This window comes from Geotrypetes seraphini, chromosome 1 (genome assembly GCF_902459505.1).
Source record: "Geotrypetes seraphini chromosome 1, aGeoSer1.1, whole genome shotgun sequence".
In the NCBI taxonomy this organism is placed as follows: domain Eukaryota; kingdom Metazoa; phylum Chordata; class Amphibia; order Gymnophiona; family Dermophiidae; genus Geotrypetes; species Geotrypetes seraphini.
Window position 1 is genome coordinate 263,813,743 of NC_047084.1, and position 27,246 is coordinate 263,840,988.

At 44.6% G+C, this 27,246-nt stretch overlaps 1 protein-coding gene across 2 annotated transcripts in view; it reads left to right on the forward strand.

Moving 5' to 3' along the window:
- MFSD10 (major facilitator superfamily domain containing 10) overlaps positions 1-27,246 on the forward strand; it is a 134,904-nt gene that overhangs the window by 22,955 nt on the left and 84,703 nt on the right. For both annotated transcript variants that reach the window (XM_033950473.1, XM_033950482.1), the window contains exons 4-5: positions 1,363-1,521; positions 19,674-19,862. In XM_033950473.1, the coding sequence (XP_033806364.1) occupies positions 1,363-1,521; positions 19,674-19,862 (348 nt within the window). The remainder of the gene's footprint in view (positions 1-1,362; positions 1,522-19,673; positions 19,863-27,246) is intronic.

The following is a 27,246-nucleotide window of genomic DNA, read 5'->3' on the forward strand; positions in this document are numbered from 1 at the left end:
ATATCTCCCCTATGTATCTGGCATTGCCCCCCCCTGTGTCCATATACCATCCCCATGGCATGTATGTCCCCTTTATGTCTCTGTCCCTATGCCCCCATGCACATAATTTCCCCTCTGTTTCTGTTACCTTCCTGTGTCCAGATTTCCCCTCTCTTCCTCTTCCACACCAATGTGTCTCTTCTCTTCAACCCCATCTAGCTTCTTCCCCCCCCTCCCCGCTTCCAGCATCTGGCTCACCTGCCTGTCCTCCCCTTTCTTTCCTGCTGTGGGTTTCTTTCTCTCCCTCTTCATCCCCTTGGCCCAGAATCTCTTTCCCTTTCACTCCCTCCTTCCTAGTGTGAGCGTTCCGTCATCTCCCTCCCTCCACCTCACCTTAGATGCCGAGTTTGCCAGATTTCTTTTTCGCCCATCCGCATGCGTTCAAAAAGCCGCGCACTCGCAGCTGCTCAGTTGTTCAGTCTTCTGCTCTGATGCAATCAGAAACAGGAAGTTGCAGCAGAGGAGATGATTGAACAACTCGAGCAGCCGCACAAAAAAGAAAGCCGGCAGACTCAGCATCTAAGGTGAAGTGGAGGGAGGGAGATGGCGGAGCACTGCGATTGGGCGGGTGGGGGCTGCTGGGCCGCACAATCCTTGATTGCCTCACTGCGGAGACAAGACCATTCACCGCTCCACAGGGCAGTGAATGGCCTTGTCCCCGTCCCCACAGCGACCCCTATAGTTTCTTTCCCCATTTCGACGGGTTACCCGCGGCTACTCGCAGCTAGCCACGGGTAACAACCACCATGTCATTCTCTAGTTGACCACAATCTGTGCACAATCTCAGATGTCCAAGCAGATTGTTCCACAGATGTACACCAGCAGCAATACAAAAAATTTTTGTCTTTGAAGTCACATATCAAACTCCTGTTTCCTTAATTGATGTTAATCTCATCCCCCCTTTGATCTTAGTGTCCTTCCTGGTTTATAGATCTCCCACAATGCATCAAAACATGCCGGGGCTGACCTATATAAAACTCGATGGACTATTGTATTTATGAAGAGATTCATTCAAGATGGGGTATCGGACAACATAAAGCTTCTAGTTTTGTTAATAGCATAAAAACAGTAAAATAAACAAAAATAAAATTAATACAATCAATGAGGTGAACTGCATGAAGGCAAGTCAAATTCTAGTAAGAGGACTAACATGAAACAGTATCAGAATATAAACATTTAACACCATTATAAAAGCAATCATACAACAAAAATATGATAAATGCAATATAATGAATATGCTTGTGCTCTTTAAGTACCAATTTCATGAACTGGAAGCCTGTCAGAATAAGGCTTATATTCATGCAAAAGTTTCTTGTTCTCCAGGTGGGGCTGATAACATCCTATGCCCTGTGGGCAGTCTCCAGGAGTTTTGCAGTTTTCCTTCTCTCTCGGGCGATAGGTGGAATAAGCAAAGGCAATGTCAGCTTATCCACTGCTATAATTGCTGATTTGCGCACTCCAGAGTCTCGCAGTAAAGGCATGGTGAGTTACAATCTACAGTATATGTGTGTGTGTGGGGGGGTGTTTTTAAAATAAGTATTTCCTCTGCATTTTGGAAAGATTTTTTATTTACTGTTTTCAGAAGTCTTTTTAGAGCATCACGAAGTTTCAGCAACACATTTTAACATCTGTTCACAACAATGCTAGAATAACAAACTATTACACTTGTTAACACTTTTCCCATTCCTCAATCCTACAAATAATAGAGAAATAACAAAGGCTAGCGGCTAAGTGGAACTTTTAACTATTTTCATAATTCTCTCTCTCCAAACAATAAAAAAAGGGGGCTTTTGGAGAGTTTTCGGGAGTATGGGGATTTTTTGGAATTTCGTCTGAATCATCAAAAGTCGGAGGCTCTCGCTTTTCTGTACTCCCTGCAGGAGGGCCGAGGACCCGGATTCCACTTGCGCTGGGCAGATCGTTCCTTTCATTACCTTGGTATTCAGTTGTCAGTGGATGTTAGTGTCAGTCAACAAACGATCTACATTCAATCGGTATAAGGCCCTAAGGGGCTCCTGCGTTGCTGGATGAATCTTCCTCCCTCATTGATGGGTCGTGTTCATCTATTTCACATGGTTGTCTTTCCTAAGTGGTTATATCTGTTACAGACACTTCTCTTGTTCCTTTTGAAAAAAGACCTGGCCAGTCTTCAGAGATCGATTCTTTTCTTTTGTTGGGGGGGGAGCAAGAAAGGTAAGATGAACAGTAATTTTCTTTACGGATCTTGGGCTACGGGTGGCTTCGGGCTTTACTCGGTTCATCTTTATAATTTGGCCTGTTTGCTTCGCCACTTGAAGGCCTCTCTTTTTACTTGTTCTCAATATACGTATGTTGCCCTGGAGACCGATTATTTTTTTCCCTGAGCTTTGCCCTATCTATTACATTGGGATGGGAAGCCGCAGTTGTGTCCTGAGGCTCATAGCTGTTTGGTTTGCCCGCTGCACAGGGCTTGGAGGTGTTTGTTGCGATTTGGGGGACAATCGTCTTCTAGCTCGGTTCTACTGCCCATAGTTGGTAACATGGCCTTTTGTCCGGGTCAAGATAATGTTGTTTTTAAATAATGGGTGCAAAAGGGATTATGTAATTGGGGCATTTCCTTCAGGCGGATGGGAGTCTTTCTCCTTTCCCGGCTCTCCAGGCGTCCTGGTCCCTGAGTGTTCTGGATCATTGTGTGTACCGGCAGCTCGCTCATAACGTTGCTACTCTGCCCAGGGAGTCTCTACAGCATACCTTTTTGGTCATTTTGCAAGATTTCTTTTTTGATGATAATTGGGATTGGCTCTTGGTGTTTCAATACCATCGCCAGCTGGTGGCTCTGCAGCCGCGGAGGGACTATCACCAGCTTCTGTCTCTGTGGACTTGGCACTTGGGCTGCTGCTCTTGGGTGGCATCCCTATCTTCTCTGGTGCAGCAGATCCCTTGGGTAGTGCAGAGTGCTGAGCTCCAAGAATGTCAATTTCGAGTCCTTCATCGGGGTTATATTTCCCAGAAGCAGGCTTTTCATTTTGGGTGTGCCGCTACCTCTGCGTATTTGAAATGCCACCGGGTTGATAATTCTCTAGCGCATGGTCTTTGGTCTTGTACAGTTATTGATGCCTTTTGGCTGGAGGTCTGATGTTATTTGCAGACCCTGGTGGGCTATGCCCTTCCATCTCAGGTTGAGGGGATCCTCTTTTTGGCTAAGGGTTATCTGGGTGGGTTCTCTGCCGGTGATTCTTTACTTATCCACAAGGGCTATATAGTGGGTAAGAAATGTATTCTAAATCATTGGCTTCAGGACTTCCCACCCACCATTTCGTATTAGCGCAATAAATTCCAGCTTCTCATGGTCTGGGAATCCCTGTCAACTCGGTTTTCTCATCATCATAGTAAGCTCTTGTCCATTTGGGTGTCTTATTTGGATACTTTACCCCTCTGATTAAAAGCCAAGTACTCAAATGGCTGCAGAAGCCAGTAGTACCCATACTGCCAGTGGGTTAAGGGTGAGAAGGGGGGTGGGGGGATTTACTGTAGGGTGGGGTTTGGCTGAGTCTGGGTAAAAGAACCCAGCCCGGACTCTGACTGTCTCCGCCTATTCTGGTGGTTTGTTGTTTTGTGCTCTGCATACTGAAAATGTTGCTCTGTTTGTGTGTACTTTGTCGTTCAATAAATTGTTCTGAAAAAAAAAAAAAAAAGGGGTGGGAGCGGGGGTGGGGGGGGGGGGGGGGTTGGTGATGGAGCTAAAATCCCTAAACATAACAGCAAACAAACCACAGTAGAGTAAAGTAAGTCTTACCAACTCTTTTATAGATTAAGGGGATGCAGATTCCCAGTCTACTAACTAGAACATTTCCGGCCATTAATTCTTGAGGCTCCCTGTTGGTGCAAATGTAAAAATTTTTGTGTGACTAACTTCTCCATATTGTGTATATACCATATCATTGTTATCCAGCCATGGAGGGAAGGAACCTCTGTTTCCCTCCAATATCGCACTAAAGTGAATCTAGCCACACTTGAACAATGCCAAATCAATTTATCCTAAGCTGTAAGCATATTTGGGATCATTCTGTTAACTAAGAAGATTGCTTGGTACCTAGTGGAATAGTAAGAGGTGGAGGGCAGACCACCCCAGGTATCATCTTCCTGCGTGGCACTGGTGCCAACACCTCTCCTCCTCTCTGCAGGCCACCCCCCCCCCTCCCCACGTACCACTTGAAATGTTCACCGGCTTAAGCAGCATCTTCCACTTGCTGCTAGCACCAGCCTCAGCTCCCTTCTGACATCACTTCCTGGCTGTAGGACTAGGATGTGACATCAGAAGGTAGCCAAGCCTGGTATGAGAAGCAAGTGGAAGATGCTGTTCACGCCAACGAACATTTCAAGATGTACACGGAGGGTGGGGGAGGGCAGGGAGGTGATCAAGCGGTGAGGAAAAGTTGGGGGGGCTCATTTGGCAGGGAAGAGTAGAAGGCGATGCTGAGTGCCACCATCCCAAGCGCCAATCTTCCTCACTACGCCACTAGTGGTGCCTGATACTCAGTCCAAACCCAGATTTGAAATTGTACCAGTTTCCAGTAGGCCTTTTCTTTTGAACAAATCCACCAAATATAACCCATGGATCCTTGGTCTCCACACTACCTCCAGCATTGTGCTGTGATATTAGGAAAGCATCGACAGAGCCTTACTAGGATAAGGTATCAGCAATATATTTTCTTTACATCCTTCTCGTGTATACTGTTGTAATAGACACTTTATCTATTTTTCCTTCATATTATCCCAGGATACAGAGGGAGGAGCCTAAGGCCCATATTGGCTCAGAAGCTTAAGGCTCCTCCTGTGCATCCCAGGATGCACTGGGAAGGGGAAGGCCTGCCATTTTGGAGTGACAGGCCTGTGAGCAGGAGGGACTGGGCATCCCTCCTGCTGTCATCTATTTTTTGAGGTGTGGGGTGTGGGGGATGGTTTGGGGGGCATCTGGTGTCAAGAGGGAGTGGGCATCCCTCCTGCTGATTTTTTTTATTTTTAGGAAGGGGAGGGGAGAGGTAGGTTGGGGGGGCATGGGGGCAGTTGGTTCACAGTGATAGGAGGGAGTGGCTATCCCTCCTGCCGATTTTTGGGGAAAGAGAGGGGAAGGGTCTGGTGGGGTCCTTGTGGGAGGGTCAGTGCGGGGGAGATTCGTGGTGGCAGGAGGAAGTGGGCATCCCTCCTTCCGATTTATTGATACTAGGGTCTTTTATTGGGGGGGGGGGGGGTGGTTACACATACAATATCTGCCACATTCAAAAAAAGAAAAAAGCCCCTGCCACTCAGTTGTTTGGACTTCCCCAAACTGGCTCTGCATATGTGTCAAAGTTGCTCTCACAATGACTGATCGGACGGGATTACGGCGAACCTCTGTGCAAATCATTTGCTTGCAAACTTGTTATACATGTAGTTTTGTGAGAACTCTACTAGCACTAGTTACACTTCCTCCCCCCCTTTTACAAAACCTAGTGTTGTTTTTAGTGCCAGCCACGGCAGTATCAGCTCTGACTTTCCTCCTCATAAGAATTCCTATGAGCGTCAGAGCTCTTACCGCTGCAGCCGGTGCTAAAAACCATGCTATGTTTTGTAAAAAGGAGGGGGGTTAATGAGTTGAAGTCTTTTTCAAGGTCAGATTTACTTGGACTTCTCTACTTTAAAATGCACAGCAGGCATAAGATAAAATTTTTAACGTTACATAGTCTTTAACGACTGTGTTTTGTGCATCTAGCCCCCGGACTGTGCCCTGAGGCTTTTCCTCCCCTACTTTATAATTGTATAATTAAATGTTAGGTTACATGATTTGGGCTATTAGTTCTATAAATATGTCTCCTTTTCCTTCTGTAAGTCACCTTGAACCTCAGTAAGCATAGTGCGACTCACAAATACCAGATTAGATTAGATTAGATTAGATTACTCTCTGCTTTCTATTTTTTTATATATAAAGTTTTTATTGAATTAAATATTCCAAATACAAAAACATTACAAGAAGTTCAGTAATAGAACAGATATCTGCGTGGTTTCTTCACGTAGCCTTAAAGATACAATTTGAGACCAAACCCAGAAAAAAAACAAAAAAAACCTTCCCCCACCTCCCTAGCACTCCAGTGTCAAGAATTCAGCAGAGCACTACAGGCTCTGTGTGACAAACCATCCCAGACAGGGGCCCAGATGACAAGCCTTCTTCACTGACCTAGTGTACCCCTTTTTACATCCAAGTATTCCAATTTTAACAATGTAAACATTTCATTTCTCCAGAGAGTGATAGTAGGAGTTTCAGATTGTTTCCACAGTAAAAGAATACATTTTCTAGCCATTAAGAAGCTTTTTGCAACAGCAAATTCCCCTCCCTTAGTCCCAGAGAGTGAACCTGGGAAAAAGTGGAAGATCCGCCCTCAAGGGGATCATTTTATGCAAAATGGTTTGTAAATATAATCCAACAAAGGATCAAAATGTTTGTATCCTCTCACATGACCAAATCATATGAAGCAAACCAAAAGGAGTAGATTGACATTTAAGACATTGAGCATGAGAAGCAAAGCCAGAAACAGAGGCATGATACAGAGATATATATAAGCATAGGAGGAATTTATAGTGCAGTTCTTGGAGAGCAACTGATAGGGTCTGATATTTCATAAGAAGCTGTAATCCATCTCCCGAGATCTGCTCCTGAGGAGGAAAGTCCTGATTCCAAATCTCCGCCAAAGCATCGTAATCCCAAGGGGCACTAAAGCTGCCCAAACTGACCTGATAGAAAGATAGGCTGGCTTTAGTTTGGTGACATAAAGTAAGAGTTTCCCATACAATGTTATCCATGTCTTTATTCAGGGTGTTGGTGTCCAAAGACTGAATGAATATAGTGTGAGATCTGGTAATAATGGAGCCAGTCCCTCTCTTGTAAGTGTCTCGCAACTTGTAGATCTTGGAAAGGAAGCAGTGTACCTTGATCAGACACCAGATCCCACACAGCATAGGCCAGTATTCAGCCATCTTTTCAGGTGTTTTAGTGGTATCAAGATTAAAATCCAAGTTACCCCATCAACTGTAATAGAATCGTAGAGCTGGATGGCAATTGCAGTCGCATAGATTTCAATATGGGATGTCTGCAAGTAGGAAAAATCCTGTGAGGCTTTCAGGCATGAAGATAATAAAGTAACTGTGTTGGAGACATTAATTGTTTCTCAAGAAGTACAGGAGTGTAGTATTGAGTGTTCTTTATCCAATCTACTAAATGTTTCATTAGGCAGGTGATATTATATATCCGTAAGTCAGGAAATGCTAAACCTCCTCTCCCCACCGGCAAAAACAATTGCTTGAGTTTTTTACAGGGCTTCTTATTGTTCCAGAGAAAATTTCTTAAAATCTTCTGAAATTTTCCAAGGTCCCTATTAGTTACATACATTGGAAAAGTCTGCATCACATACACCCATTTTGGAAACAGTACCATTTTAAACAATGCTATGCGACCCCATGAGGTCAAAGGATATTTGGTCCAAAGGAATAGTAAGTCCTGCATTTTCCCCAATAAAACTGAAAAGTTTTCATTATAAACTTTCAGTAAGTCACTGGTGATGTAAACCCCCAGATATTTAAGTCAATGTGCAACTTTCCATAGGGGAAAGGGTGTAGAGCAATCTGCATAATTATACCCTTTAAAAGGCAAAGCTTCCGATTTCTCCACATTCAGCTCCAAACCTGACACACTCCCATGTTGCTTTACTAATTGCAAAACCCTCTGAAAAGACCTCTGGAGTTGGGTGAAAAACAGAAGAATGTCATCAACAAATGCCAAACATCATACCTCATCATTCCCCACTGGCATGCCCATGATGTTCCCAGCAATGGTTTGTTCCATGGGTAAAATAAACAATAAAGACGACAGGGGTTAACTCTGTTGTGCACCCCTTTCCACCGAAAAATAATTGGACACCTTTCCATTGACCAATACTGCTGAACTGGGGTTAATATACAAAGTCCTGACCTTCTCTAAAAAGGCGCCCTCCCCCCCCCAATGCCATAGCTCTCCAAAACTGGAAAGAGATATTCGCAAACCACACATTCAAATGCTTTACAAGCGTCTAGACTGATTAACATGGCCGGAAGATCATGAGTGACGCTGTTTTCTAAAGCTGCCATCACCTTCCTTACATTCCATACTGCATGCCTCCCCTAGACGAAACCAACCTGGTCCTGATGTATCAGTCCCAGCAATTGAGAGGACAAACGAGAAGAGCTAAAATTTTTGCCATTAATATGAATTCATAGTTTATCAGGGAAATCAGCCGGTAGGAATCCACAAATCCTGGATTCCTGTCTGGCTTAGGGATCAGCACTATATGGGCACAGTTAGCATGAGTGGGGAAATTTTTTTGCAAACACGACCAGGGCAAAATAAGCCTCCAAAGGCAAAGCAAATTGATCCTACATGATTATATAAAATTCAGAGAGGAGAACATTGGGTCCAGGAGCTTTCAACAGCGGAGATTCTTTTATAGCCTCCCAAATTTTCCGGGCCATAATAGGCCTGTGAAGGAGGTGGCCCTCCTCCTCCGTAAGTTGGGGGCAATCATAGAGAACAAAGGTAAGATGTTAAGGCACTAGAAGAACAAGGACAAAAAAGAAAATCCAACAAATCTGCAGTAAAAATGCAGTGAACCAAAGACAAGAAAGGTACTGCAGACAGGTGTACAAAGATGCAGGCAAAGTTTATTTTAAACAAACAGATTGTTGCGTACAGATAACTACTTTATACAGAATATGGGACCCAACATGGTCCGTGTTTCGAACAACACATCTTCAGGGGTCCCATAAAATGGTGGTAACAAAGGACATGCAACAAATAAGCCTGATCTGTATGATGTGTACTTTTATGATGATGAATGTACCGCTGGAGAAGCCTAAAGCAGTAGTACCAGCGGGTACATTCATCATCATAAAAGTACACATCATACAGGTCAAACATATTTGCGTGTCCTTTGTTATGACCATTTTATGGGACCCATGAAGAAGACGTGTTGCTTGAAACATGGACCATGTTGGGTCCCATATTCTGTATAAAGTGCCCTATCTGTACGCAACAATCTGTTTGTTTAAAATAAACTTTGCTTGCATCTTTATACACCTGTCTGTAGTACCTTTCTGTGTCTTAAGGCACTAGGAAAAGACATTTTCCTAGAGTAGAACTCCCAGAAATGATTAAGAAAAATCTCAGTCAGGCAATCCCTATCCGTAATGAAATTTTATTTTGTAACATCTCTTTAAAAAAATGTTGGCCCTGCCTAGGGTGTGCTAAGCGAGCCAATAATTTAAAAGTACGATTGCCGTATTTATAAAATCGATATTTATGATATTGTTGGGACTGCATAGTTTTTTCATGAAGTTTAACATTGAGTGTGATTTGAGCTACCTGAAGCAGGTCTTTATCAATTGGATTTCTAGTTTTAATCCATTGATGTAAATGTAACAATAATCCATTTAATCCATTGTCGTAAATATAACAATTCCCTGGAATATTCTTTCTTTTTCCTAGCTACGTATGCTATAGTTTCCCCATGAAGGACTGCTTTGGCTGTTTCCCATAATAATACTGGATTTGGGATGGAACAGGCATTATCTTCAAGAAATTGTTCCTGTCATTTAAGTATGTGAGCCCTATAGTGCTGATCCCAGTACAAATAGCGAGGAAATCTCCACTGGCCAGGCTGGTTTCCAATTTGTATGCCTTGCACCTCCAACCATACCACAGCATGGTCTGAAAGGGTAGGTGTTCCTATCTGGCCATGCGAGGGGAAAAAGGAGGAAGTGACCAAAATATAGTCAATACTAGATATGGTTGGATATGAACAGGCCATATGCGTATAATCTTTATCTAATGGATGATAGAGTCTTCAGACATCAACCACCGGCAAAACTGCTTAAAGCCCTGCACCAATCTGTTATCCACAGGGGAAACCCCTCCCATATGATCCAGTTCTGGGTCAAGAATGGGGAGATGTTAGAATGGTTCATGTAGACTTATCAGTTACTGGAAAAAAAAATCCATACTAAACACGTTTGGGGCATAGATGTTCACAAGCACCATCTGGCCCTGAACGTCCAGGTGTAACAGCAGATAGCGCACCTTATCATCTTTAACAATTTTATGTATGGTATAGGGCAGACACTTGCTCAATAGTATTGCTACTCCTGTGCTATGGGTGGTGCCTGTGGAATAGTAGACCTCCTTAACCCATCTCCTACCCAATTTTTCATGTTCACTATCTGACGGTTGGGTTCCTGGAGACAGGTGATATGCATTCTCTGATTTTTTTTTTTTTCAAACTTTGTAATATCTTACTTTGTTTAACTGGTGAATTAATACCCGCCATATTCCACGAACATACCCATAAAGCAGATTCACCCATAGTCATTCCATATTATGGTAATCTGCAGAATTCTGGTATAAGTTGCGGGGATCCAACGCCCAGCCTCCACTGGACCTCCCACACCCATCACTTCGAAGACTAACCACCTAAGGCCCCATCTCAAGGAAGAAAAACCCAACACTGGAGCTTTAACCCCCCCAATCCAAACCACCCACATCCCTGTACAAACCAATCCTTGCTAGCTCCCATTCCCGACTAGTTCCCCCAAGTGTCCCACTTCTCAGTGCACGTCCCTTTCCTCGCCCCATTGCAAATATACTATAGGACTCAAAGCCCCACTCTGAGGTAGACATTTTCCACTAAATAAAGACCGCCATCAATAAACAGGCATAACACTTTGTCCAAATCACTCACCCACCCAACCCTCATGCAAACTCCCTTCATCCACACCAAGCATACTTACAACACATTCTCCACAAAGCTCAGATCACCCAGTCAACACAAACTCACGGCACTGCAACACGACCAATGTCTGGGTATGCTAGGAATTGAGAGTCCCCAGCTGGCTCCTCAATAGGTACTATCTTTGGCCGGCGCTCCTCTGGTGGGACCACAACAATTCCTAAAGTGTTCATGAAGTTGAGAGCTGTTGTAGGAGAGTCAAAAGTCTGCATACAGCCCTCTGATAAATCTGCAAGCGCGCAGGATAAAGAAGCACAAATGTAATGTTCTTTGCAAACAGAGAAGAACAAATAGGTGTAAATTCTCTCCTGCATGCCAACACTGTAGTGGAATAATCCTGGAAGCATAGAATGTTCTTGTTTTCATGCCGCAGTCCTTTGCCTGCCCGAATAGCCTGCAGAATTGTTGTTTTATGGGTAAAATTCAGAATTTTAAAAATGACCACTCAGGGCCGGGAGCCTTCTGGGCCCTTAGGCCCCAAACGGTGTGCACATTCTACTCTGAACTTCCCTTGGCAAATGTCCAAAGAGAGCGATTGAGAGATTCAGGTCTCCAGAAACTCAATGAGTTCTGTGTCTACAATTCACTCCAAGAGGCCCACCAAGCATAAATTATTCCTCTGGGCCTGATTTTCCAAGTCATCCACTTTCTGGGTCAGCAAGGCTAGGTTTTTTTTCTAGCCTCATATTAAGTGCCTACATCGGATGCAACCGATCCTCTTTTACCCGTTATGACATACTGCTATTCTTCAGTACATTGTCTACAGAAACAGATCAATTATCCCTCTCCTTTACAGAGGAAGAAGTCTCCTGGGCCATTAAAGATATGCCAGTGGGGAAGTCCCCAGGCCTTAATGGCTTTTCTATTAAGTTCTATAGAACTTCTAAGAGCTACTTAATTAAACCATTGGTTAGGCTACTAAACGGCTCTGTTTCACAGCACTCCTGGAGATTAGCAGGCATCACAGTTTTGTTGAAGCCAAGGAAGAACCCTACCAGCTGTGACTCATATTGACTAAGATGGTGTCGGAGCAAAATCTGTCAAAATCCCATCGGTCAGTTCAACGTGGACAGCAGAGATAATTACGGAAGTCACGGCTGCTGTCGAGGCCGCAATAGATAAAAAGTTGCAACAATTATTTGATAAAATTGACACTGCCCATGAGCGTATTGACAGTATGGGCCTCAAACTCGACACCGGGTGAGTGCCCTGCCCACCTCCTAAAAACATTATCCAATTCACCTGGTTTGAAATTTGGTGCCCACACAATATGGTAGATATGCTCACAAAATAGCTTCTATCTCCTAATAAGCATTGTCACATTTTTTTTAAGTCAAGGTTTATTTATTAAAAGTTTTCATATAGAAAGATAATACATGAATGCATGAACTAAAACATGTAAGTTATACATAAGTACATAGTAAAATATACAACTATGATGAAACAGCAAGGGAACTTTTGCAAACATAGTAGTTACTCTTGAACAGAATAACTCATGTTGTGAATAGCATCTAAGAACTAGGTATCAGTCAGCATGAATCAAAATAAAGATATAATATAAAATGTAATATAAAATGAAAAGGGGGATAAAAGAAAACCAGAAATAAAGTAACAATAAAAAAAGAGTATGACTCAAAGAATGTGTTTTGTCTGCGGAAGATGCTTTTCTGATAGATATCTTGTTAACTCTAGCATTGAAAATTCTCCTCAGTTCTTGGAAAGATTTAACCAAGGCATCTCGCTCTCAATGGTGGAACCTGGTATGTTTAACATACAGATTTTAAGCATACCTAACCAAGGCAACCAATAGATTTCTGCAATTCCAGAAACAATGGAATTCACTTAAACTTTACTTACAAAATATTGTCACATTTTAGTCCATTGTTGTACTATTAATCTTAATAGGGGATTTGTTACACATGTGAGCTCCTAGAGGATAGTAACTGGGAGCCATTGCGCCGCCTAGAGTGGTGCCCCTTTCAACATAGATTGCTCCATTCTAATCCAACTTTTCATGTGGTCAAACTTCTAGCGACCAATATACAGAGTTGTGCTGCTTGAAAGTTGGCATCTAGGTCTATATAACATCCTCCTTTGCACCCTAGGGGGTTCTTTTTCCAAATATATTCCAAAAATATTCCAAATATATACTTTTTTTTCAAGTTGTCTAAAGAAACCTATGGGTATAGAAACAGGCAAACAGAGAATAAGTACAACAAACTGGGCAACATCATCATTTTGAGTATTCTTCCCAATCAAGAGACATGGAGATGTTGCCATCTTTCCAGCTCGTCTCTTATCTTATTTAACAGCCCAGGATAGTTAGCCAAATATAGTTTATCTAGGGTATTAGTTAGATTGACTCCCAAATAATGCAAAGAACGATGTGCCCACCAAAAGGGGAAGTCTTCCCATATAAACCTTTGATCTTGTTCTTGCAGGGTAAAATCAAGTAATTCAGACTTTGTCATATTAACTTTAAATCCTGTCATAAGATTCCATTAAGTTAACTACCTCCGGTATTGAGAAGGTTGGGTCTACTAAAGTAAATAGAATGTTGTCAGGAAACAGCAAAATTTTATGTTCCTGATCACCACCCATTATCCCATACACTTCAGCACTCTGACGTACCAGTTGTACTAGAGGTTCCATCCCCAGTGCAAACAGCACCAGGGAGAGCGCACATTCATGTTGTTTTCCCCACCACAATATAAAGCTATCAGTGTAGGTGCCATTAATTTTTATACATGCCAACGGATCAGTATAAATGATGTGTATCTGCTGCTCAAACTTACCTCCTATTCCCACTTTAGATAAAAGCTGAAGGAGATAGAGCCAACAGATAACCTTATCTGCATCTATCCCCAACATAAACACTAATTCCTTCCCCATACCTGATTGCCAGATAAAATGATATACCTTATGTAAGTTATCAAAAGTTTGTCTACCTCTAATAAAACCAGATTGATCATCTGTAACCAGCTGTGGCATATACACTTGCAGCCTCTTAGCCATTATTTTTATAATGATTTTGTAATCAACATTCAGGAGTGATATAGGTCAATATGAGCTACAGCTGGTAGGGTCCTTCCTTGGCTTTAACAAAACTGTGATGCCTGCTACAAAATAGAGCCCTCCTCTAAGCCGTTCAGTAGTCTAACCAATGGTTTAATTAAGTAGCGCTTAGAAGTTCTATAGAACTTAATAGTAAAACCTGGTTTATGAAGAGCCAGATAGAACTGGGCAAAGGCTTGCTGTATTTGTTCAGGAAATATGCATTGAGTGCCCATTCCGTCTTGGACTCTCAATGTGGAATTTCTAAGCTGCCTCTTTTTCAACTTACGAGCTAACATCCTTCTCGCCTTATTAGCAATTTCAAAATACTCTTGTCTTAGTAATTACAATTTGACACTCATCTCCTCCAATTCGAGTTCCTGTAATTCGATCTGTAATTTTTGGAGCCATAAATCCTGATCCTGCCGAGACAACCCCCTTTTATTTGCTTGTTCTAAGTGTTATAATTTCACTAGTCTTTAAACCCGTTACATTAACGGGTGCTAGAAAGCAGCCCCCTTTCCCTCTCCCCCTCCAGTTCCTCCCTAACTGTCTCTCCGTAGCCCCCCTTCTGTCTTCCCCCCCTAAGCAAAATGATCTGCCTCCCAGCACACCCCTCCCCCCGAAGCAGCCCCCTTTCCCTCTACCCCTCCAATTCCTCCCTGACAGTGTCTCTGTGGTCCCCCTTCTGTCTCCCCTCCCAAGCAAAGCTGTCTGCCTCCCAGCACACCCCTCCCCCAAAGCAGACCCCTTTCCCTCTGGCCCTCCAGTTCCTCCCTGACTGTGTCTCTGTGGCCCCCCCTTCTGTCTCCCCCCCCCAAGCAAAGCTGTCTGCCTCCAAGCACATCCCTCCCCCAAAGCAGGCCCCTTTCCCTCTCCCATTCCAGTTCCTCCCTGTCTCTCTGTGGTCCCCCTTCTGTCTCCCCCCCAAGCAAAGCTGTCTGCCTCCAAGCACAGCCCTTCCCCAAAGCAGGCCCCTTTCCCTCTCCAGCTCCAGTTCCTCCCTGTCTCCCCCCCAAGCAAAGCTGTGTGCCTCCAAGCACACCCTTACCCCAAAGCAGGCCCCTTTCCCTCTTCCTCTTCCTTCTTCCCAGTTCCTCCCTGTCTCTTCGTGGCTCACGCGATTTTCTCTTCTCGCGGTCTGGCCAGCTCCCCTAGTCCCTTGCCGCCGCCACCCCCTTACCTTCCTGCGGTCAACAAACCTCTTGCCTCCAGCAGCCGCCGCAGCACTGTAAACACGCTGCTTCGTGGCCTCTGCTGCCTTCATTTGCTCTTCCGTCATCAGAGAAACGGAAGAGCAAATGAAGGCAGTAGAGGCCGCGAAGCAGCGTGTTTACAGTGCTGCGGCGGCTGCTGGAGGCAAGAGGTTTGTCGACCACGGGAAGGGAAGGGGGTGGTGGCAGCGGCAAAGGACTAAGGTAGCCGGCCAGACCGCGAGAAGGGTGGGCTGAGAGGAACCCGAGACCGTTGCAGAGGCTCGTTGCACAGTGTAAATACAGTTGCTCAGTGTGAGGCTTCCTTCGCTCTTCCAGGTCTGCATTATGACTCCTCAACGCGCCATCTAGCGCATGCGCAGTGTGCGGCCACATCCCGACAGAAAAGGGATCAGGGAACACGTTTCGCTACTGCGCAAGCGCGGGCTAACATTTTATTATTTAAGATATGGATATCTGCAGCTTTCTGTTCATGCAGCTTACAAACATGAGACCCTAACGCTATAATTTTACCCCTAATTACTGCTTTTAGACTCTCCCAAAATGTCTCTTGAGTGACATCTGCAGTATCATTAAATTCAAAGTATTCCTTAAGCTCTCATTCCATTTGCTGTGCGTTGGTCAGGTCTAAGAGTAGACTATTGTCCAACTGCCAATAGCTCTATCCCCATCTGGCAGATTGGATTATCAAGCTAAAATGTATCAAGGTGTGATCTACCATGTGTGATTTACCACACCCTGGGCTCTATTTTGGTGTCACTTATTTCTGACAACATGTCTTTGCTAACTAGCTACATATCTATTCTTGAGTGTGTATTATGGACATCTGAGCAATAGGTATAATCAGCCTGAAAGGGTCTCTAAATATCAACAATGTCCCATTTTTTCAGCAACTTGTGTAGTTGTCATCTATTTAATTTACCATATCCCACCCTCGTAGCCAAGTTATCTGACCTCACATTAAGCATCAGGCTAAAGCCACCCCTCCCTGTATCAGCTTGCCTTCTGCTTTTGCATCCAACAAAGTATCAATTTAAAAAAACCCAAAAAATCTTGCTCATGGTTGGGTTCATAAAGATTGAGTAATGTATAAAGCTGCTATTTGGTCTTCCTTCTTCCTTTTTTAATATCTGGAATTAATGTGGTCTGGGCTTCCAGGATGATGATTTTGAATAACACTCATGCCTGATCTAAATTTTTGACTTTTACAGCTGCTCCCCTGTCTTTTTTGATGCCATTCTCTTCATGTTATCATAGTCTCTTTTTTAAAGTTACTGTATTTTTTTGCTCCATAAGATGCACCTGACCATAAGACACACCCTAGATTTAGAGGAGGAAAACAAGAAAAAAAAACCATTCTGAAACAAATTCTCCCTGCCAGGCACTGCACCGAACCCCACATTCCTTGCCAGGCTCTTCATCCTGTCCCCCATTTCCTGCTAGGCTCTGTATCCTGTCCCCCCTCTGGTGGTAGGCTGGCACAGGGCAGACAGGGCAAGGGGCAGGCAGGCCTAGTGGCAGGAAGGCAGGCAGGCCTAATGGCCTAGAGACAGGCAGGGCCCTCCACCCCTAGGCAAGAAGCTAGGCAGGGCCCCCCACCCTGAGGCAGGCAGGCAGGGCCCCCGTACCCACACCAAATTCTCCCCCATACCTTATTTTAGTTTCTCTGGCTGTCCAAAATACTTAGAAAATGTATAGGTAGCTAGTACAAACTCGAAGTCTCACCACCCTTGTGAAAAATCGAACAGTAAAAAACAGGAGATAGCAAAATGAAACTACCAAGCACGCATGGGCCGCTACTAGGACTTGCACAACCCTCCCTGCCAACTTACAACAGCGCTGGGAGGCCAGTAAGGACCCATTTACATACTTATCTACTGTCCAGCCAAGTGGCACCCAGCCCCTCTCACCACGTGTCCCGGCCACAGTAGCTACAGCTATCACTGTGCCTTTCCTCATCGTGCGCAAAGGATTTCTCCAAGCAATGGAAAAAACAGGGTTTTCAGCACGTGTGCAAGTGTGCGCGCGCATCCAGCCGCCCTCTCACTGCTATGGAGTGTTGTACTCTCTCATAGAAGGAAAAAACTTGCCTTTCTCTCTCCCTTCTATACTGTACCTCCTCCTGCAGATGGAAATACTTGCCGTCATGCCCTTCCTCTTCCTGTAGGTAAAGCTTGCAGCACCCGCTCTACCTATGCTCCCTCTTTTCCCTTCCCCTTCCTATAAGGAGAGCTGGTGTGGATGCATTTGCTTTGGCTCCTCCTCTTCTAGGTATGAATGAAGTTACACCGCCCTCTGCTACACGCTCTCTTATTATCCTTTCATTCTCTGCAGCTTTAAAGGCATTCACGGAGCAGCACTGAATCGCCGGGAGGGAAGGGTATGTGTGTGTGTGTGTGTGTGTGTGTGGGGTGGGGGTATTCACTCCATAAGACGCACCCTTCTTTCCACCCACTTTTTGGGGAAGAAAAAGTGCGTCTTATAGAGCAAAAAAATGCAGTAAATGCTTTTGTAATGGATTTCATATGTGTGTACTTACTCCAGAGATTATTTCAAATCTGATCTTATTATGAAGTGGCCTCAGCATCATTAACTCCTGCACCAATTCATGCACTGGCGTCACTAAGAGCTAGATCTAGAATTACTTCGCTTCTTGTCGGTTCCTGAACCAGCTGCTCCATAAAGAGGTTCTTGATTTCATCAAGGAATTTTACCTCCTTAGCATGCCCTGATGTTACATTTACCCAGTCAATATCAGGGTAATTGAAATCACCAATTATTATTGTGTTACCCAGTTTGTTAGCCTCCCTAATTTCTGATGACAATTTCTGCATCTGTCTGTTCATCCTGGTCAGGCGGACAGTAGTGCTCTCCTATCGCTATCCTTTTCCCCTTTACACCTGAAATTTCTACCCATAGGGACAGTGGCATAGTAAGGGGAGGCAGGGGGGGTGGACTGCCCAGGGTGTCATCTTGGTGGGGGCGCCGACACCTCTCCTCCTCTCCACTCCCACTTCTCCCCCCACCCCACCATACCTCTAGCTCTTCGCTGGTGTGAGCAGCAGCTCCAACTTGCTGCTTGCGCCGGCCTTGGCGCTCCCCTCTGACATTACCTTTGACTAGGAAATGACATCAGAGGGATCCTGTGACTAGGAAATGACAGAGGGAGAGCCGATGCTGGTGCTGGCAGCAAGTTGGAGATGCTGCTCCTGCCAGGGAAGCTAAACAGGTACAGGGGACATGAAGGGGTGGGAGCATGCGTGGGACAGGGGAGCGGAGAAGAGAGCCACCCACCTTCGCTATGCCAGTGCATAGGGATTCCAAGGTAGAATTTTTAGTCTATTTGATTCAAGGCCCCCATGCTTCAGATGTGGTGAAAAACACACAGACTACTGTTTGCCCTCATTGTGAGTAAAATGTTGTTGTTTTTTTCCTTGTAAGTGTTACCTATATATTAGTTTTGATCAGCTTCTCTGTTTTGGTTTGTGTTACTCTCTTCTCTTGCTGTCCTGCTTCCTTGTTCTGCCTTATTTCTACTACACCATTTTCCCATGTCGTTTTCAGTGTTGGGTATTCGTTTAACTAGCACAGATATGTCTTATAGTTTGCCTAGATCTTTCTGAGTAACTCGGTCATTTGCCATACCCCAGGGATTATTGCCCATGATAAAGGTGCCCCTGTGATTGTGTGTTCAGGGAGTCTGGTCTATAAACGCTTCTATCAGCTTCGCTAAATGCATTGTTTTACGTCTTGGCTGCACCCAGCTCTTTCTGTTGGCAGATTACATAACTGTCCAGTGTCTGCTGCTGAGCCTCTGCAGAAGAAACATCTGCCCAGCTTCATCAAATGGGATGTTTTCCAGTCTACTTTAGCACTGCTTTGCTTGCAGTGTTCAGTAATGGACACTCTTACCCAGGCATTATTGATCCAACAAAATGGCCATCAAATATTTATGTAATTTCTCTAAATAGGAAAGTAGTTTGCAACCAGGAGTAGTATTACCTCCTGTAATCTTTTCTAAAAAGAATAAAGTGCATCCTGCGTATAACCTGGTGGGGGGAAGGGAAGAGCTGAATTACCAGCAAAATACAGGAACTAAGAGTTGTGGTGTGGTTTCTGTTGAACGGTCTGTAATTGTTAGGAATTTGAATGGTATTGTAAAAGCCTTCCAAATAACTGATGTTAAACAATTTGCTGTTTAAGAAAAGAAGAAAAAAAAAAAACCACATTCTTAGCTATAACTCAATATTAGTAAATAGTTTTTCAGTTTACTGTCACGGTGAAATTGAGCAATGTCTCTAACATTAAAGAGACTTCCCTTCAGAAAATGTTTTCTCAGATGTCACATTTCAGGCCAGTGTGTTTTAATTTAGTAGTGAATTTGCCATCTTTTGCAATCTCTTCACCCCTCTGGCCTCAAATGTGACATGTAAGGTCTTTTGAAGCAAGGAACTTGGTAATTTTGTGATTTATTTTGTACAGTGCTGTGGACATTGGTGGCATTGTAGAATTAACATGATGTTTTTCTGTCACTTAATAGGCCATGATTGGTGTTGCTTTTTCTTTGGGATTCACCCTGGGCCCTATGATTGGTGCTTATTTTGCCAGAGATGCAGCCAACGAAGAGCTCTTCTATGTGCGTCCAGCTCTGCTTGCTCTCCTCTTCGCAGTTCTTGATTTGATATTTATCTTCATTTTTCTGCCGGAGACGCTCCCCAAAGAAAATCGGGTAAAACTCACTTGGCTCTATTTAAGCAGGAAATGTGATCTTTTCTTGTTTCCTGTGCCAGAACTGTACACATTGTGGGGATAATTTTTTATAAAGCTTTTTCTGTTTTATATGCTGAATAATGCTTTTATAGAATTGCACAGCTTTTATGCTATGTTAATCAGGTTTTCCATTCTGCCTTTACCTATTCAGTTCAAGGTCAGACTACTTTACCAGAGGTTGAGTCAGTTACCCAGGAAGTTACAATGAACAGTTTGACATGGACATTGAATAGAATTGCTAGTACAGGTAGATCAGTACAATATTAATACAGATGGAGGGGCATAATCGAAAGTGTGCCTAAGTCTGAGGCTGGACGTTTTGTGCAAGATGTCCACAAACCCAGTAGGAAAAATGTCCATTTTCAAACCTGCCATACATCTATCTTTTATTTTTGAAAATGAGCTAGGTATAAGTTTTGGTTCTTAGGATGTCTACCTTTTTTGCCCATTTTCAAAAATAAAAACGTCCATGTGAAAAACATACAAAAGCAAATTTTGTAGATGTGCCCACAAACTACCTTGTCTGATCACGGCAGAAGGAATCCTCATCAGCTGAGCCGATTTCAGGGATTCCAGGCAGCTTAGCCCTACTCCCCTTCCCCTGACATCCACGGGCCTCTCCCGACATCTCCGACATCCCCCTGACATCCCCTTAATCCCCCTGATATCCTGCCCCGACCTCCCCTAACATCTCCACTCCCCTCCCCTGACATCCCTCCACATTTCTGAGCCCCCCTCCCATATCCCTGGACCCCCCCTATCTTCAGATGAGAAAATGTCATGAGGGAAGCTCACTCCCTCCTGCCTACAGGGCTGTGTACTGCAAATGACAGGGTTTCCCCCTTCCACTGCATCTTGGGATTTTTGAGCCAATCAAGGCCTTTGGCTCCTCCCACCACATCCCAAGATGAATTGGGAGGGGGAAGCCCCGTCATTTGCAGCATGTGGCCCTGTAGGCAGGAGGGAGAGAGCTTCACTCTTGCTGTTTTCTCATCTAAAGGTATGGGAGGATGTCTGGGGGAGTGGGAGGGTAGCCCAGGAATGTGGAGGGGGGCAGAGGTGTCGGGGGGATGTTATGGGTGTAGGGCTCCGCAGCTCAGCTGATCCTGGCAGGGGGAATCCCCATCAGCTAAGCTGCCAGGAATCCCTGCAACCAGCTCAGCTGATGGGGATTCCTCTTCCATGATCAGCTGATAGGAAGCTTACAGGTTTTTTGGGGGCAGGGGTTCACTCTTTGGCTGGTGGGATGGGGGTCTTCTTTTCAGTTTGGGCACCTTTGTGGAACTTAGACGGAACTCAAACAGGTCTAACTGCTGGCGTCTAAGTTCTCCGCAGCTCAGCTGATCCTGGCAGGGGGAATCCCCATCAGCTGAGCTGCCAGGAATCCCTGCAACCAGCTCAGCTGATGGGGATTCCTCTTCCATGATCAGCTGATAGGAAGCTTACAGGTTTTTTGGGGGCAGGGGTTCACTCTTTGGGTGGTGGGATGGGGGTCTTCTTTTCAGTTTGGGCACCTTTGTGGAACTTAGACGGAACTCAAACAGGTCTAACTGCTGGCGTCTAAGTTCCCTCTAGGAAAGCTTTGATTATGGCTGGGGTATGTCCAGGTTGAAGCCCACCTGATTCCTGCCCATAACACACCTCCTAATATGCCCTTTTGCTGTTTGGACACACAGCAGCTTAGAAATGCTGCTGCATATCCAGAAAGTTGTTTTTGATTATCAGCACCTGGACGTCCCTGCTATTAGGACGTCCAAGTGCCGACTTAGGCTGATTTATAGATGTTTTAAAATTTTGATTATGAGCCCCATAGATCATAGTTACAAATACATAGTTACAAGTTTAAGTAGGTCATCATTGGATCATCGTTATTTCCTAGGAGTTGCATTAGACAGTTTAGAAGTGAGTTTTTACAATTACCATTTCAATTACTTCAAGGTTGGCTCTCTGTCTTCGTACAGATAAGGAAAATTTTTGTTGTTTACCTGCAATTACATCACTTTCTTTTCCAGAGATAAATAAAAAAAAGATTTGACATCGATATGTGAACATTTCTTAAGAAAGAACTGAATATTTCATGGGGTGTTCTAATTTTTTCACAATACTGTATATAGACAAGCTATAGTGGGGGCTTCTGTGACTCCCATCGCTACTCCCCTGGTTTGTACAAAAAAATTATTCTCAAATTGGAAATAATTATAATGTGCCACCAATTCAGTCAAGTTACATATCAGTTTTTGTTTAGATGCTGACATATTAGTTGACCTAAGTTGCTCTTGCACCAATCTAATATCTGCCGACTGCAGATTATTGGTATACAGCACTGTTAACATCAGCTGTTACCAAAATATCATCATCATTCATTACTTCCTCTGAACATTCTTTAAGAATCTGCATAAAATAGCTTTGATGTTTTTTTATTTGACCAGTTGAGGTACTTCATGGGGATGACTTTCCTGTGGCTGAATCCTTAAAAAAGCATTAGGCAATATATCTCTTTCTGCTCCCATTTGGGACATATTCCGTATTTTTCGCTCCATAAGACACACCTGACCATAAGATGCACCCTAGATTTAGAGTGGGAAAACAAGAAAAAAAACATTCTGAACCAAATTGTGTACTAACATATACCAGGCTCTGCACCAGCCCCCCCCCCCACTCCCTGCCAGGCTCTGCATCCAACCCCACACTCCTTACCAGGCTCTGCACCCTGTCCTCCCTCCCCTACTAATTGTAATGCAATTTTTTTCCTTTCATTTTTCATATACACAGCAGATATAAATTCTCAAAACTGACACATTTCGATCACTAAACTGAAAATAAAATAAATTTTCCTACCTTTGTTGTCTGGTATTTTAATTAGTTTCTGGTTGGACTTTCTTCTGACTGTGCATCCATCATTTCTTTCACAATCCATCCCCATCCCCTTTGGGTCCAGGTCTCTGTCTCTTTTCCCTCTGCTTATCATCCCCAGATCCAATGTCAGTTCTCCTTTGTACCTACCACCACCTTTGTTCCAGGTCTCCCTCTCTCTCCCTCCTCTGTCATGATCTTGCATTTCTCTGTTCTTACTCAGGGTCTTTCCCCCTCTGTCTCTTCTGTCTGCACCTCCCATAGTCTCTCTCTCTCTCTTCCCTCCATACATACCAAGTCCAACATCTACCCCCCTCTCTTCTGCCTCCCCTTTGTCTTCTGCTTACAACCCCCCATCCCATCCCCATGTCCAGCATTTGTTCTCCTTTCTTCCAGGTCTTTCTCTGCTTCTCTCTCTCTCTCTCTCTCCTTCCTTCCTCCCTCCCTGGTCCAGAATCTTTCCACCTTTCTGCAGTCTCTCTTCCCTCTATACACCCCCAAGTCCAACATCTGCCCCCCTCTCTTCTGCCTCCCTTTTGTTTCAGGTTTTTCCCTCTCTCTATCATCCTTCTGCTAACATTTTGAGTGTGTTTCCCATCTCTACCCCCTCTAGTCCAGCATCTGCCTTGTCTTCAAGTCTGTTTTCCTGCCCCTCCTCAAGGCCCTTTGGAAGCCTCCTCTCACTCCCTCCCCCTGGTGTCCAGATCCAGCGTCCCACTGGGGCCGTCGCGACAGGTGGGGCCTTACCTCCAAGCTGCTTACTGACCCAGCGAGAGAGGTCGTCTTCCACACTGTGACCGCCGCTAACCTCCTCTGACATCAGGGGCAGGACCGTGGCAGAGGCAACGTGCTTCAGTTCGCTCTGCAGGCTGCTGTAATTAGGTCAGCGGCAGTCACAGCATGGAAGACGCCCTCTCTCGCTGGGTCAGAAAGCAGCTTAGGACACCATGGGTGAGAGTGAGAGGAGTCTTCCAAAGGACCTTGAGACAGCTGGGCGCTCACTGATGCTAGGGAGAGCTGTATCTGGTGCGGGCATTTAAAAAGGTATATCGGGGTGGGGCATTTAAAAAAAAAAAAAGTATCTTCACTTCATAAGATGCACTGAAATTTCCACCCACTTTTGGGTGGAAAAAAAAGTGCGTCTTAAGGAGCGAAAAATACGGTACTTAACTTATTACTGTCTCCTTCCCCATCACTCACTAGTGGACTGATTAAATGCTACTTTTTTACTAGACCGACAAATTTTTCTTATTTTGGGCCTAAGGCGCTAGTCGTCCAAAGTCCATTCTCGAAAAATACATCCAAAATATTTTTTTTCCCCAAGAATCATCTACTTCTACTTCCAGCTGTTTGATCGTCCAGACTGCTAAGTTGTCTATCTTTATATCCCATTCTTGTCCAAAAAATTGTCCAAGTCCCAAACACCCAGGGAGGAGCCCAAGGCGCCTCAGCTAATCAGTGCCTAAGGCCCCTCCCCGTGCATCAGATGATGTACCGGGGCAGGGCCTAAGGCCGCTATTGCGCAGCAGCGGCCCGGGGAGCAGGAGCAGGAAGACTTTACTCCTGCTCCCGAAGATCAGTATAGGAGCAGGAGGGTCCGGGCACCCTTCCTGATCCCGAATATGGAGCTCCTTGCCGGAAGGAGCAGGAGGGACCGGGCACCCCTCCTGCTCCCAACTATTTCAAAGGTACCAGGGTGGGTAGGCCAGGCCCGACCTCCTGGGCCGACCAGGGGTGGGCCGGGGGTTGGGAGGCCTTAGAGCAGGAGGGACTGAGCACCCCTCCTCCTCCCAACTTTTTGGTGCTGGGGGTGGGTGGGCTGTGCTGGGAGGGGTGCGAAGGCTGTGCCGTGCTGGTCACGGGGATGGAGGGTGAGGGCCATGCCAGTCAGGGGTGGGGGCGGCTGTGCTTGGGGGGCGCTTTTATGTGTGGGGGTACTTTTGACAGGCCTGCCTGTCTTTTTTATTCATTTTTTTATGGGACAGATATTTTGTATGTGTAACACAAGCAAAATATCTGTGCCATGGGAAAAAAATGAATAAAAAAGACAGGCAGGCCTGTCAAAAAACCTACAGACCTGTCGGTAACTCAGTTACCGACAGGTCTGCAGCAGTCTGGTTTGTCAGTAGTAAAACCCGATTCAAAATAGCCAAGCAATTGTTAGTGAATCAATTGCTTGGCTATTTTGCATGGGGTTTTACTAATTTGCATGGGAGGATTGTGATCGGATCACTATAGGCCTTAGTGAATAGTGCAGGAGGGAAATTTGGTCGCAAAGGGCTCACAAACCGATTGGTACACAATCCGTTTGCTTAGTGAATCCTGGCCAATCACCTTCCATATCCTGCCCCATTCTTATCCCATCCTGTGCTAAGCAGTTAGCATTGGATTTTTAATACATAGGCTGATTTAATAGGCTAGTGCTTATGGTTAGAGCAGGCCAAAACTGGGCTAACTGCTTATCATTTCTTAGTAAATATACCCTGAAGTCTGAAAGGGATCTGTGTAATTTCTGGTCTTATAATGAATAATGTGATTAGAAGGAGGGGGGGGGGAGGGTTGCATTTATATTTATAAGATATAATGATAAGATGTTCAAGTGGTCTAATTAAAAGTGTGTATTATGAATTTTGTACACTTGATGAAAGTTTAAAAATGAATAAAGAATTAAAAAAAAAAAAAAATGAAATAACTATCAAGAGAATTTGTAAAATAGGCATTTTAGGTGGATAGCTATAGTCTGGTAGCGCTATAGAAATACAGTGGAACCTTGGTTTACGAGCATAATTCGTTCCAGAAATATGCTCATAAACTAAATTGCTCGTATATCAAAGCGAGTTTCCCCATAGGAATGAATGGAAACTAGTTTGATTCGTTCTCCCCCCCCCTGAGGCCACCAGCACTGCTCCATACCCCACCCGCACACACCTCCGCCAGCGAACGCCCCCCCGCGATCCAGCATCCCCCCCCCGCAATCTGGCATCTCCCCGCTCGTGTAGCCCCCTCCTGCGATCCAGCATCCCCCGCCTAGCACCTGAGAATCTCGGAGAGAACGAGACCAGAAGGCCTTGAGCATGTGCAAATGTTCAAGGCCCAGCCAAGAGGGAGGATCTTCGGGCAACAGCATGTCCTATGCGTTGGTGCTGGTGCCAGTGCTAAATCGGGGTAAGGGATGCTGTTTGGGTGCTCAGCGTGGGATGCCAGATCGGGGTGGGGGGTGGGGGTGACACTTGCAAATCGAGTCAACGCTCGGTTTGCGAGGCACGATTTGCGGGAATGTTTTGCTCGTCTTGCAAAATACTCACAAACCAGTGCACTCGCAAACTGAGGTTTGACTGTAATTAATAGTAGTAGTAGTAATCATAAACTGAACCCTTACCAAAATGGAACAAGGTTGCAACAGCCCAATTAAGTTCACTCTGTTTCTTTAAAGAGGACAGAGAGAGTTAAGAAATGTGTTTAAATTTCTTGGAATTTTTAAGCCTAAACACTTAATGTGATCTTTAGCCCAAGATAAAGGGAACACACCCTGAATTACTAAAGCTTTTCCTCAGAACTGAAAAAATAAATCCCAAAATGGTCAAGCAAAGATGTAATCAATAACATTCAAATTGAGACTAATCCCAGTGTTTTAGATGAATATTGCTAAGACAAACATTTTGCTTGGAATCCTGGTTATCCATATGTGACCTGTAATCATGGGTCACATGAACAGGTCACTCACTGCTTTGCAGTGTCCCAGGTTAGTAGTCTTCAAGCTTTGAATTCGGTTGCTGGGTAACCACCAGCTGCTTCCAGTTTGCTCCAGCTGGGATTTATTTTTTTTTCCTGAGCTGCAGCCAGGAGTGCTGTTTTTCACTCTACAGAACCACTTCTCAGTATTTATTCTAGTACTTTTTTTTTTTCTTGTTCCTTCCTGTAAAGAAGGACCCTCCTCTTTCCAGGATTTGCCTGTTGATCCTACTACTTATCTGCAGAGGGGAGTGAGACTTTTCGTGAAGGATGTTATTCCCTTTCCAGAACTTACACAGCAGATTGAATTGGCTCTGACTGTTCTCCCTGGGCAGTAGGGAACTTTTATTTTATTTATTTATTTAAGCATTTATATACCACTTATAGTCTAAGGGCGCCTTTTACAAAGGTGCGCTAGCGTTTTTAACGCTTGCACCGGATTAGCGTGTGCTAGCCAAAAATCTACCCCCTGCTCAAAAGGAGGTGGTAGCGGCTAGCGCGCGTGGCAATTTAGCGTGTGCTATTCCGCGCGTTAAGGCCATAGTGCAGCTTTCTAAAAGGAGCCCTAAGTGGTTTACATTCAGTTACTCAAGCATTTTCCCCTATCTGTCCCGGCAAGCTCACACTCTAATGAACCTTTTAGGTGGTAAATCTGGGAACATAGCATTCTTGGGTTGCGGAGGTGGTGGGGACATTGTGATGAGAGTTCAGAAAGGTGCAGGATAAACACAGGGGGGATCCCTGTGCTGCAAGAAGAT